Here is a 14,697-nt window from a genome sequence, read left to right as displayed (position 1 = left end):
ATTTAATTTAAAGGGATTCCTAAATTGATTTAAGCTATTATTAAACCACAATAAGAATGTCCACACAGGGGTTTGCACCTGTTTAACTAAATCTGTTTAAAAATCACACCTTTAGTTAAACCAGTGCAACTTGGCCATGTAGATAAGGTCATAAGTGCAAGCTAAACTAATAAGCTAAATTTAAAGCAAAGTAGGAGCATTCACACACAAAGTCGCATGAGTTTAACATGCCACATTTAGTTAAACCAGTGAAATTTCTTTGTAGACAAGCCCTAAGAAACACATCACCTCATGGCAGATTCATACTGGCTTGGGTAGGAGGCTGGAATCTCCAGCTGGCGTTCCATGTGCTGTAGAAAGGAGGAAGTTGAAATGCTTGTCAATAACATTGTCCTCCAAATGCAGTGTCTGTCAATGATTACCTCCAAAAATATAAAGAATGAAGATTTGACACAATGTGATGGATGTGGAGCTGTGCTGTAATAGCAATGGATAGTGTATGTTGATCTGGTTACTGGGATGTTTGCGGTATGAAAATACTGGTTTAGTGTAATAGGGGGCTATCAGGAAAAATAACCAGCAAAGGAAAAAATGACTCAGGATAAGCCTCCCCTCAAACACTTGAGGACTGTTAAGAAACAATGCCAGGATGAGAAAAGGTGTGAGAACAAAGGAGATCAAAAGAACCCTGGCAGGTTTAAAAAGGAACACACTCTCAAGGGAGTGGAGGGGTAGTTGTTTGCAGGAACCAAAATGAGACACTAGGGGTGTCTGAAGAAGGTAGATCTGCCTATGTAGCCATCAAGGGATGGTAAACCTTTAGGTAAGAGAGACGTGTAGACTGACTGCTGTTTTTTAAATCTTTTTTCTCTAAAAGCTTTGTTCCCATTGTTAAAATTAAAGAATACTTGGAGTTGAGAAGGCTGTTTGGTTACTGCATTCAGCACTGGTCACAGACTCCCAGAGGGAAGAACCTCAGGTGGCAGAACTCAGTTGGCCCTGCTGGGTAAGTAAGCACAGTGATACACAATGTGCTGTAGCTCAGGGCCTCGTCTAAGGAGCAGGAGAATTGTGAGACTCCAGCCCAGGCAAGGTAAAGGCATGAGGCCTGAGGCCTTGAAGGGTAGTCTTAGAGAGTTCAGAGACGGGACAGAGGTGCAGTGAACCCTGTGACCGAGACACTTACCAAAGAGCTAGATCTGACAGAGTGAGAGAGAAAATAGCAAATGCTTTGCAAAATACCAACACACCACCACCACCTGTGGTTAACATCAGCTCTGTAACTTCTCAGTAGCCCTTGTGCATAAGCGGAGATCTTCCCACGCACAATATTCATTCGTCTGGTGTGAAATTACTGTAATTTTTAGACTCAAGAACTGCACTTATTCTACAGATTGTAGCCTATTGCATCTTGTTCTTGACAGCAATAATAAAATAAACCTCCTTGATGTACAGTGTGAGGCTACAACACAATTTCAGGTCTCTGATTCCTCAGTCCAACCCTCCTAGGTGGCTCATGCCTGTGAGGCACCCCATTAATCTCAATGGGACTTTGTGCAGGAGTGCAAGATCATCCACACAGTTACTATTGCAAGATCAGAGCCCAACACTGGTTATGGTCTTGCCAATAAAAGTATGCTTCAGAATTAAATAGCAGACCTACAGAGCTAAGGAATAATATGATAAATAGCAGCAGGAAAGAGCAATTAAAAGATATTGACAGGCATGAAAAGATAGATTTGCAGATGCAGTCTGAAAAAAAATGGAGGGCCTGATTCCCCATTGCCCTGCACACCCCGTGAAAAAACAAACAAACCTGAAAACCCCCAAAACATTTTGAGTTTTTGCCTGAAAAGTTTTGGGGTTTCATAAACATTTTAATTTTGTCAAAACCCCAGGGTTTTGTCAAAAATATTTTTGGCAGAAACTTTTTGGCCAGCCCTCATAGAAGCCCGGGGCCAGGTACATCATGCAGATTACATTGTCAACACTTTTCAACCTTATAAGTGTCACTGGTCAGAACTTTGTTGCAAGCTAACCGCTTCCTACATGTAAGGTTTTGCTGATATAGTGCTGCCATTTGAGACCCAAAAATATGTGCCTTCAGGGAGTAGGTAGATAAACATATTTAAGAAATAACAGGTCACCCTTATTACTGGTATGAAATCTTGCACTCAACCTTTCAGGGAATAAATATTCAGTCTGGCCTTATCAGACCTCCAGCACTGACTCCTCCCCTGACCTGTTTGCTGCTGCTTTGCAATTAATTTTACCACTGTGCTGAGGTCCAATCCAAAAGTACTTCCACCTCCTCAAGTCCTTAAGGAGTGCATGGTCCTCTGCATGGGGTAAGCTGTGATCTGAAATGTGAAACAAGAAATTAAAGTACACATCACTAGATCTTGTGGTCCCCACAGGACTTTGTCTTGTTGTGTCTTTAAGTCACCTTTGTCAGAGAGAGACATGACTGTCCTGGTGCAGAATTGTTGAAGGCTGAACTCTGAGCCACTTGATTTTTTTTTAAACTCTATTATTTAGGAAGTATTGGCAGGTTTACAAATCCTTGCCATGTAAATATCAGAAACAAAATGATAGCCATTACAACAGTGAGTTTTTGTTTAGAAAGACAAGTTTTTGTTTAGAAAGGTATATTGTAATCAGATCTCTCTGTTTCACGGGGTTACAAAGTGAGTACGATTACAGTGTCAATGACATGTCATTTCTAGTGATTTTATTAAATTGAGTGAAATCTCTGATTACCCATATTTAACAGTCCAGGTATGTCTATCACATGTTAATATTAAAAAAAAATTGGACAGAGGTGCTGATTTTTTGTTTTAAACAGATGAATGTATTTTATCTGAAATTTAAATAAATGGTAACCAAATATCTAAGTATCTGTCATCTGTGTATTTTGCTGAGTACATATTTGTTGCATTAACTTTTCCATAACAACCATCTCCAATATATTTTAGAACCATTCCTCTATGGCTGGACTATTTTTTTCTTTTTCCTATGAAAAGCTATTAGCTGAGCAACTACTAACAGCTGAGAGATTAATTCTTCTCTTCCTTTTGTGTGACATTTCTACCAAGAAGCCCCAGGATGATTATCAAAGGGTCATATGGTTTTTGTTTGTTTCCTAATTGACCAGTCCCTATTCCTTCCATTGAAGCGAGCTTTCTGTTTCTGGAAAGCTGAGAAACATAATGCTGAACCTGAAAGCACTGGTACCATAGGGTAGTAGTGGGCCAGTTAGAATTAGTTTTGATCTCTAAGTTAGAAATGTTTCTTTACTGAATATCTGGCCAACTGAATGTATTCTGTGCCTCTTGATTGCAAAGAAAGAGAAACTTGTGTTATTTCTCTGGGACCTGATTCTGATTCCGATCTTAGTTACCCTGGTGGTAAATCAGCTGGCACTAATGGAACTAAACACAGAGGTAAGAACTATGCTTGATGCAGGGCTGAGAGCTAAGCTTTCATTTGAAAACAACATTAAAGCTGAGATTTTTGAAGTTGCCTGAGGGACATGGATACCTAAATCCCATTAAAAGTAACAGGAGTGGATGTTAAGTCAGCTGTTAAAATCTCATCAATTATGATTTAAAAGAAAGCTCTCAAAATTTGACCCAGCTATATTATTAATTCAGAACCTTATGAGCAGCTAGCAATTTGCCTACAAAGCCCCCTCACTTCTGATTAGCTCTTTTCACCCTCTTTCCATTTTTTTCTTTCTCATATCTGAATAAATACTTCAGAGGCAGTGGTCATTGGAAAACCGAATAAAAACAAAATTGAAATAATTGGGTCTGACACAAATGGATAGCTAGAAGGATGGATAGGGAGTCTAGATATCTTTCATTGTTAAATATCTTTAATGATTTTTAAACAATTATACAATTGACACATGAGAACAAATTATGGACAAGCGAGCACACACTAAACAGAAAGCCCTGACCTACAACACCATTTTCTTCCCAATAGCACCTCCATTTTGATCTCAGGTCTAGAAATTTCAGACATTGTCATTTCAATGCATTAATATACTCCAGTGTCCTGGATATAAACACCCGGAACTGAGGATTAGTAAGAATATAGTAAAAAAATATAGCTATTCTTATTGCTGCATGGTGATAGTTTTTTCTATGAAAGTCAACAACTTAGATAATCAGTGTCTTTCATGAAGTGCCTATGGCTGAGGAAGCAAAGAGTAATACACTCAAATATGGTGAGAGCAAGGATTTGTGTAACATTTGTGAAGAAAATAAGTGCAGGGTTGTTTCACTCAGTGATAAAACATTGCATTTATTTAGCTCTTTTCATCTAAAAAGCTTCCCAAGCACCTCACAAAGTGGTTTGCAACCTACATACTGCATGCAGGATCACTTTGCCAGCTACTGAAATGCAGCCACCTCTGTGGTGAAATATGGCAGATGTGTGACAGCACACGTCGTGCTGTATCTGAATTAAACTAGACGGGGAATTTTCGACAGACTGCTGTTACACAAGAATATAGTCAGAACACTCATTATCTTACATATGATATATTTGGTATTTAATGATCATAAGTGGTTGGTACCTAAGTTTAACATGACATCTGAAAAGCAGAACCTTGAACAAAAACATCCCTCTACTGTTCTGATGGAATATTGGTTCAATACTGACTCAAAAGGAAGAGTATCAAGTCCTGCTGGATGCAAACAATCACCTAACCTCATGGTCATGCCCATAATGCTCCACCTCCAGATAAGTGCATTATCTCCTCAAGGCACACAATAACCTGGCACTCAGATTGGGCACCTTTTGAAAAATCCCCTGCGTGTTTCAATTCCCTTTATGTGTCAGATTACATGCCTGTTGTCTTGTTTCATAATACTGTCTTATCCCTGAGAATTCCAACAAGTGTCCAGCAAACTGCTTTGCCCCTGCTTTTACTTCACTTGTTTAACAGCTCTTGGTTTCAGTATTATCAGGAGCAAGTCATTATTTGTTTCTCTAGACACTCCTGTCTGTAATCATCCAATAGGCACATCCAGTTCTGAAGACTGCAATGGGATGCAACATTTTCTTCTTCTCTATTTCAAGGCCCACACACTACACTTGACAGCAGCTCATAAAGCAGATCCTGGATAACGAGTAAGCAATGAATAGGTTGTATCACTCTGGCTTTCTTGTGGAGGATGCGTCTCAGCTGTCTCTGGCAATCCCCTTTCTGCGGAGCTCTGTGATGTGGATTTGAATCCTAAACCAGGGAGATAATACTGGGCTTAGCTCCAAAAGAGACAGCACATTTTATACACATAAAACACAGATCAATAATCAGTTCAACATTCCAAAACTAAGTGTCACTGGTACTTTAACAAATTATATTCTAACTTATACAGAACAGTGATATATTTGTGTTAATGTTGGGTTATATTCGCCCACAAGAGGGAGTATATTTCATAGAACACAATGCGTACAGTAGCTTTTTGCACAGAGGGATAATACACATCCTCTTATTTGGGTAGGAACAAAGTTTTATTTTTATAAGGTTGTATAATTTCATCCCTCACTAATGTTAATGTGAAGCAAAACCTAAACTCTATGATTAATTAGGTGGAACTAAAGCTCGTATTTCACCCTCAGCAGAAGATGTCTTTTTGTGTAAAGCACTTTTGTGGGGAGTGTTTTATTCAACATCGATTGGTATTCCACCCACTGTGCATGTGTATGTCTTTATAATGCATAAGTGACACCCGGCTGGGAAAGCTATTGCACTAACACATGATATGTGCTGCGATTGTATAGCATCATGGGTACATTGTCAATTTTTTCTTTTAAAATTGACACCCAAATTTAGCAATGATGAAATGTGCAAGGATGGCAGCCCCAGGCATTGAGTCCCTTGTTCAGCCAGACAACAGGGACAGCAGCAGTGCAGACTTCCCTACGCTACCCTGTCAATGAACCTCCATGCCGAAGGGAAAGGGTAACTGAGTCTCCATGCTTACTCAGACCTTGGCCTCTCCGCTCAGGCTGCCAACAAAAGGTATCAATTAGACCAACTATAGGGAAGATTTTCATTATCTGAACACTTACCCACTGGGACCAGCAACTCATTTCACACAGGTCACCTTTCACTCTGGCTCGCTTTGGGCCAAGGATGAATGGAGACTGGTGACCTAGAGGTGAAAGGTTCTCTATATCCCATTATCCACCTCATTCCCTGTATATTAGATATGTTTCTTTAAATTTTGGTATTACTATCATTAGTTTCATAATCATCAAGCTTTTCCCAGCTTAAAGCTCTACAGCAGCCTGTAGAGGACATTTGCGGAAATGGTATTTCCAGTATTTAGCAGGCAGCCGGCTGCTGAAGTGAAAAAGTGATAATTCAGTCCATCAGAGCAGGAGAGCACCAAGGGGTTACCTGAGTACCAATAACCTCCACTCTAACAAAAAATGATATTATCTTTATTTATTTTTACCTTCTTTCTATTTCAGCTCTTCAGTTCAAAATACACAGACATCTATCACTTGAGTTAAGCAAGACTTTGCATCAGTATTAAGGCTTACATCAACTTGGTAGGCCTCAAGTCATTAGAAGGCAACATAACCACAAATACTAAAGTTGTTTTGATTCCCTCAAACAAAAGGCAAAGGTGCCACCTAGACAGTGTTATAATTAATCAGTATATATAACATTAACTATAAATAAAAAAGACTAAAGAAACAGCTGAATACTCACTTAATTTCACAGACTTTGCCACAGTTATTGCTACCAATATTGCTAAGAGACCAAACAGTATGACAAGGATCCACAGGTTGTAACCTAAAGATGCTTTAGAAAGCAAAACACAGGTAAATTACACAATAGGAAGTTCAGCAGCTATTCAAGAGTGCACATCAACGTTTCACCTCAGGGAACAAACACTACTTTTTTGAAGAAAATTACAAGAGGAATTTAGGAAGGCAAGATGGATTTGCTAGAGTTGGTAGGGAATTGAAATTTCTGTCCTGTGAGAAATTCTGATAGTTTGGTGTTTGTTTTCATCCTGAATGGGATGAAAATCAAAATATCAGAAATTCTAACGGAACAAATGTTCAGAAAAAAATTGATTCCATGATGCTGAAACAAATTTTTTTTGAAATTTTGGATCAAAACAAAAATATCTTGTTTTGAAAATTGAAAATGTTGACATTGCAAAATGTCAATTTAAAACATTTGATTTTGAATTTTCCCCTTCAAAAAATTTGAAAATTTTAATGAAATTGACATTTTCCTGCAAACATATTTTCATTAGGATAAAATCTCATATTTGATCAAGAAAACTTTTTAGCTAAAATTTTTTCCAATCAGATTTAGTAATTACCTCATCAAGTGTTATCATTCCTACCCTTTACAAAAAGCAGGATCACTAATGATAAACACAGAGGACCTTAATTTCACAAGGGCTTACTGGAGAAAGCATTGGAGTGACATTCAGGAGACCCAGTTTCTATTCATTTACAAATAATAGCAATTTAAACAACTAAAAGATGTTGCCATTTAGAGGCAGAGTTTTGTCCTAAAACTTGAATTGTGTTTGGCTGTGAATCCGACGGACTGTCAATGGAATTTTGCTCCTAAGTGCCTACATCCCTTTTGAAATTGAGAGTTAGGATCCTAAATCAGTTATTTGTTGCAAGGCAGAGCACCATAAAGTGGAAGTATCTTTAAATATGTGGGCCTTGGTACTATTACTCCATCTCTGGGAGCTCTCCCAACTTCAGCACACTCAGAGCAAACTATGAAAATAAAGGGCTTATTTCACTGTGTACAAATAAATGCTAATACCTGTTTCCTAACACAAACACATATGAACATCTTGAATGGCTAGTGCTACTAAACAACTTGAAAATGCTCAGTACCCATTTACCTTTCTCAGACTGGGTCAGGGTGAGGTTTTTCACAACAGGCATTTTCAGTGCAGAGTGATTCACTTGGCAGGAAAACTGAGCAAATTCATTCCAGTCATGTTTGGAAACAACAAGGTTACTTATATAGGAATAAGACCCATTGCTATTGTGGAACAGAGAGTCATTCCTTGTTGAGTTAGTGAGCAACTGGCTGCCCTTACTCCAGGAGAGCTGGATGTCCCCAGGATAGAAGTCCCAAGCACTGCAAGTTAACCTGGTCTCATTGTCAATGGGTGAAGAAGAGGCCAACGAAACCTCAACCACTGGAAGAGCTGAAAAAGAGGGAAGAAAGCTAGTCACTGCTCACTGTAACTCTTTACCCACAAAATGCCCCATAGGTGAAATTGGGACATTGCAGGATAGCCCAGGGCTGGGTCACATAAATCAGGAGGTCCCCGTGAAGCCATTCAGCTGGGGTTCCAGTGGCATGGCTCAAGAGTCAGAGCGCTGCCACCTCTTCCTCCTCAACAGCCCTGAACTGCTCTGCCCATACCAGCAAAAGCGGCTCAGTCCCAGGGTGGGTGTGGGGGAAATAGGTCATGTGCACAGAACTGGTGTCTGTGTTTATGGGGAGCACCAGGGAATGAGGTGTTACCTGTTAAAGAGAAGCTGAGGGAGACTTTGATGCATCCCAACAAGGACTACGATAAATAAGAAGCCATACAAGTAACCATACTGGCTCAGATTGTCACTACAGAGCCTAGTCATCGCAAAGTAGCCCACACTCTACAGTAGTGAACATCACACAAGCATTTCAACCTGTCCTTTCACCCACATATCAGAGCACTGTAGCGTTTAGGATATTTGGAACATAGGGAACTCCCAGCTCACCTGACACTGTGAGGGAAATGTTAGACTGGCTTTGCGTTCTCACAGGAGGGGGAAGTGTCTTGTCCAAGGTGCAGCTGTAAACACCAGAATCTTTGACAGAGACTCTCTCCATAACAACATAAAACCCTTTTGTTGGCTTATCGTATTCTAGGTTTATACGCTCTGTGCAATTTCTGCTCCAAATGGTGAAATTTCCAAGCTGTGTGTAACACAGCTCAGCAGAGCTGCCATGTCTTCTCAGAGTTATAGCGAACCCTTCCGTTTCTTCGATGTTCTGCACACAGACTGCTTTCACCGTTTCACCCTGTAACGCTGAGACCATCTTTGAACTCAGTGCAATGGATGTGGTTTGGATCATTGGCCCTAAATGGGAAAGGAAAATGGAACAGATGAGTTACACGTATATTAAAGAATAAGACAGCTCCTTCACATTCTGTAAATAGAGATGAATGGGGAGGGAGGTTAGGCCACAAGCGGGCTCCATTACAGGAATGGAGGTCTTCATTTGGGATTATGCCTGAGGATCTGGGGAAAATGTTAACCATTTGTTATATTACTAGTGTTAATAAATAGTTTTGCATCTTAAATTGGATTTATTAGAATCATTTTTGGCAAGTCCACCTCACCTTTATGAGGCAAATGATTGTTCTTTTATAAGCGTATAGAAGCCCCTTACATGCCTGGGCTCAAATCTGCTCTTGAATACTGTAAGTGCCTGTGGATTATTTCTATACCACAATCTATTGTAAGATCAGGTAGCAGACATTTGAGGTTAGGGACATACCTTTCAGCTGTCCTTTAGTTTTGCTTTAGGCAGAAAAACCAAATTCTGATCTCAGTTCTTTTGGAATTAATCCAGAGTAACTCCTCTAAAGCCAGTGGAGTTACTCTGTATTTACAGTCAGGTAACAACCGGCAGAACTCGGCCCAAATTTCATACTCTACATCTTGATTTTATTGCTGTAAATTATGAAAAGCGAGAATACCTGAAACAGAAGCTATATTAAATAAGTTATTCTTCCTTCAGTTGGAACTTGCTGCATTTATAATTTTTTTCAAGCCTCTTATTTTGAGTTTTGATCCTTTATTTGGGCTTTGGTAGATGGAGTGGAAAAAGGGTGAAGGAAAATCAAAACAGTTTGGTTTCAGCATGAATCAGTGAAGAAACTGAGTAACAGCAGCTTTCAATGATTCATCTCTTTGGAGAAGCAGCATCAACAATAAGCGCACTGACATTTCTGAAGGGTTCACATCATGACCAATTCCACACAGGAAACAAATAGAATCCTTTAAAATAAGCCAGTTAGAAAGAGGCAGGAGTGTTTTCAAAATGTTGGGGTGACAACGGAGTTCTGTCTAGATGGCCAATTTCATTCTCAGTCAAACTCCACTGAAGTGGGGATAAATCCAGGGATCTATTTGGCCCTTCATTTTTATAATAAATATAGGAGAAGATATGCCCCTATCTCACCCCAAATACCATCCAGGGGAGAACACACACAGCTCTGGGAACAAGGATATTGAACAGAACTACAAATCGGTATGCCTACCTGAGTGACAAAGAAGAAAGATGAATATTAAAGGCACCAGTAATTTAGTCTCTCTTCTGGGCAGCTGAAGTTCCCTGGGCAGCATCTGCAAAACACTGTTGAGTTAACCAGTGCCTGCCTGCAAGGTGCTAGTCTTTATTATCATTAAGAGCATCTATTTGGATCATAGACATGTTAGGATTTCAGAGGCCACAGTGCACTTAGTACTGCAAGTTCCAAGGAAATGTCAAAGTCAAGTCAGTGCTCCTGTAATATAAAGAATAACAAGTGTAGAGGATTTTAGTGGGGCTGAGCAATTTGCCTACTGATCTTTTGCACAGCCCAGCCCAGCCAGCGGTAGGCCATCATTATTAGGAACCTAGAAAAGAATGATTAACATAGAAATGAATTTTAGGGCAACTGGTCAAACACCAGTCTCCACCTACTAATATTTAGGTGTTGACGTGGCAAGAGGTGCTGTCATCATGCATCATTGAAGCACACAAGGACCTAGGATGATACTCCCCACAGAAAGAGTTAAAAATGCCACGTGGCAACTGAATCAAGATAGATGTTAAGGGGACTGTTTGTATCTCTGATGGGCAAGTACACCTCTTCTGGGGTCCCTTTAGGTTGCAGAGCAGCTACACAAAAGCCAGGCCACTCGTCAAGGCCATGTGATCCTTGGTGAGCAGCGCTGGATTAGGGAGCTTCCTAGATAGAAGGCTCGGCACTTAAGGGAGAGACAGAGAACAGCATGTTTAAGTACTGAGATTTTGGGGAGTCACAGAGACAGGAGCCCATGACAGCTGCTTTGCACTACCAAGGCAGTCAATGTCAGATGGGTTCAGTGAAATGGGACTTGTGTATACTTTATACAAAAACAAATTACACGAAGAAAATACCTGATTCTGCATCATCGATTTCTGCTCTGACATACAAAGTCCTGAAATTTGCTGCCACTTAGCAAAGGAGCAGGAATAGGATAGGCAGCCTCTGAGCAACCATATAGCCTAGTGTATAGGAATTGAGTAATAGCCCTTCATGTAATTCATGAGCACTCTAGTGGCCGTCTCTGTCCTCTATGCTTCAGAAGCCACCAGAGCCCTGCCAGAGCAGCAGTGTGTGTATGTAGTTAGGCCAGGCCTGTTGTATATGGTTAATAAACATGGTTAATTGGACCCCACCAAGCCCACGTAGTCTCTTCATATTATATTTGTTTTGTATAGAGCAAAAGAAAAATGTATTCAATCTCTTTTTCATTTGGTCCATATGACATTGGGTTTACAGGGCATATTTTAGCCTCCTCAATTCCATGTCTTTTTCCTCTTCTCCCTTGGGGTGCCTCCTAGATTAGACTTGGGTATTTCGGACAGACTTGGGTGAGCTTTGTGGGTCTCTCCTTATTTTACTCTTCATTTATATTTACCCTTATGTGGAAATCTTATATCGGGGGATTTGGCATTTGTCTCTGGGAGAAGCTTTCACTGAATCTGAGTATGTTTTTTTTTAGTTCCTCCAGCCTGGTACTTTAGGCCAAGATTTTCAAAAAGCCTAAATGGACGTTGCTGGTGTCAAAGCAGTCAGTGCACACTCAGCAGTTTTGGAAATCCAGGCGCCTAGTTATAGGAGCCTAACCATAGGCATCCATTTTGAAAAGGATGGTTCAGTAATAATTCTTCTCAGGTGAGTGTCAGGTTGCATGGAAGAAATTAGGGAGATATTTAAGCTTCTTCACACAGCTGCACATAGCTCAAAAGAAAGTGTCTCGGTTATCCACCCCAAACATCTCAGTTTTACTTCCTCTCCCTTCACAAGGAGGAAAATAATGTAATTGTTCCTGTCAATCACTAGCTACAGTCAAAATTAAATTTAAAAAAGTCTTGGCCACTTTAAAACATCGATTGTAGCCCAGTACAGGATGAGGATTTCATTCAAGACAGGAGGCGGAAAGAGAATTTCAGTGGTGGGTGTAACTGGTTTGATTTTTCTCACATACATAATGTTGGACATCCTCAAAAATCCGCCAAGCTAAAGATGTCCCAAGCCCAAGCATGCTCACCAAACCACATATGCAGAGTTTGTATCTTGTGGAGAGTCTATAAAACAAAAGCAGAAATATGATATCCTTTTTACAAGCCACAAAGAGACTGAAAAGAGAAGTTTGATTCTGCTCTCACACCAGTGTAAAGCACAAATAACTTCACTGCCATAAAGAAATCAGAGTTTTTAGTAAAAATTAAAACAGGATTTATGCCAGAATCCAGCCTTCTTGTTGACCCACAAAGGGGCAAGAAAGTTACAGGTGCTTGCTGCTACTAGTGTGACTGTACCTTACTAGGCATAAAAATACCTTGCTTCCTGGTACTCTAAGTATATCTTTGGTATTGCTGTTAAACTGTTTGGCAAAAAAGCCACGTGTGGTTGAAATATTTGGGTATGTTTATACTGCAAAGTTGTCGCCAGAACTTTTGTCTTTCACGGGTACTTTATAAAGCCCCCGCCGAGAAAGACAAAAGTTTTGCTGATACAAATGGCAATGTGAATAGGGCTGCCGACAAAGCTAACACCGCTTGTGGGGCTGGAAGTATTTTGTCGGCAAAAGTGCCAACAAAGTACCGACAGAGAGCGTTTACACACGCTGACTTTTAGCGACAAGGCTGCATCCACACAGCCTCGTCACTAAAAGCTGCATGGTGTAGACAATGTTCTTTGTTCTTTGACCAGTGTCCCACAATATAACGGAAGTTGCGTTATTCACAGCCAGTATCTTTCTGTTACTTCAGCTGAAGGGTTTGTTTAAGCACACTGCAGTCAGGGCTGACTTTTCCTTTTTTTTTTTTTTTTTTGCAATGAAACTTGTCCAAGAGGACATATTTATTGGACAACTGCCTGTCTTAAGAAACTAGCCTGAAGTAGCCTTAAAATAGTGTGGGCCTAAGGATGAATCCCTTTTCCAATACTAGGAATGGACCTGGAACACTGAGTAGGATTCTGAAAGGAGGCCCTTAATGTTAAGCCACAGATTGTCCATGTTGATGGAAAACACATTTTACTGTGACTTGGTCTAAGCCAGAGGTGGGCAAACTATGCCCCACAGGTGCTCCAGCTGGGGCACTGGGTCAGAGGCCAAAACCTGTGGCGGAAGCAGCTACATGGCCCCACTCCGGTGCTAGCAGGGTCAGGGGCCGCTCCACACATGGAAGGGACATGCCACTGCTTCCGGGAACTGCTCAAGGTAAGTGCCACTCAGAGCCTGGAGCCCTGAGCCTCTCCCCATGCCCCAACCCCCTTTCTTAGCCCTGATCCCTCTCCCACCCTCTGAACCCCCCAGAGCACTTTCCTGCACCCCAAACCTCTCATCCCCAGCCCCACCGCAGAACCTGCTCCCCTTCCTGAACCCCAACCCCTTGCCCCAGTCCTGATCTCCCTCCCTCCCTCCATACTCCTTGGTCCCAGCCCAGACAACCCTCCTACACCCCAGAGCCCTTATCCCCTCCCTTGCCCCAACCTCAATTTTGTGAGCATTCATGGCCCACCATATAATTTCTATTCCCCGATATGGCTCTCAGGCCAAAAAGTTTGTCCACCCCTGGTATAAGGAGTATTTCTCAATGACCAGTCTGTTGACTGGCACCACCCCCTGAGATCTCCCTGACACAGTTTACGAAGGCAGCAATCCAGTGTCTGGTATCTAAAAGGCTGAGAAACGCTGGTCTAGGGTAGCCTTAAACTTATTTATCTTCACGCAAATGAAAATTTCCAAAATGAAAAGATTGGTCTGGTTAGTCATATACAATCAATCACAATCAGCAACGAAGAAACCAGTAACTGGGGACGGGTATGTGTGAAAACACATAAAACATGGACAGCACAACCAACGGGCAATTCTTCTTTTCAGCTTTGTTTTTAAGTAGAAAATTTTGAACAAAATGCAAAATATTTGTGAAAAATTCAATAATTAAAAGATTTTTTCAATAAAAAAAATTCTCATTCAGCCATTTATGTATAAAATTACATATAGAGGGCTCTTTATGATGATACTTTGAGTGGAATTCACAAAAGTATTTAGGCATCAGCCACCTAAACACCTTTGTGAATCCCACTCATTTTCTCTATTTGAATCCACATCTAGAGAGTTGAGGAAGTTTGTGCTAAAAAATGACAAATGGTTAAGTTTTACTCAAAGTCCCAGCCCCCGAGGACAAGGGGCCCTCTGTTTTCATTTAAATTTTGTTTTAAAAGAAGTCAATTCCTTGCCCTTGTGACTGTGAAGAAAGCTTTGGAAATGTGACCCAAGTACGACTTCAAAAACAAGAAAACAAATAACATACGGTGAGTGAGAAATGCTTCTGAAAAGTGGCTTGTACAATACTGGTAACCATATTTATTA

The 14,697-nt window shown here is 40.6% G+C and overlaps 1 protein-coding gene across 1 annotated transcript; it reads right to left on the bottom strand.

Moving 5' to 3' along the window:
- Positions 1–3,960: 3,960 nt before the first annotated feature.
- On the bottom strand, positions 3,961–10,482 carry LOC116824738 (uncharacterized). Its single transcript, XM_032780255.2, has 5 exons — positions 10,326–10,482; positions 8,776–9,138; positions 7,905–8,216; positions 6,734–6,826; positions 3,961–5,245 (listed from the first exon to the last, which is right to left on the bottom strand). The coding sequence occupies exons 1-5, from the start codon at positions 10,408–10,410 to the stop codon at positions 5,115–5,117; spliced, it is 984 nt and encodes a 327-aa protein (XP_032636146.1). The 5' UTR covers positions 10,411–10,482; the 3' UTR covers positions 3,961–5,114.
- Positions 10,483–14,697: the final 4,215 nt, after the last annotated feature.

This window comes from Chelonoidis abingdonii, chromosome 1 (assembly GCF_003597395.2).
Source record: "Chelonoidis abingdonii isolate Lonesome George chromosome 1, CheloAbing_2.0, whole genome shotgun sequence".
NCBI classification, from domain to species: domain Eukaryota; kingdom Metazoa; phylum Chordata; order Testudines; family Testudinidae; genus Chelonoidis; species Chelonoidis abingdonii.
This window is presented reverse-complemented; position numbering and strand designations above follow the sequence as displayed.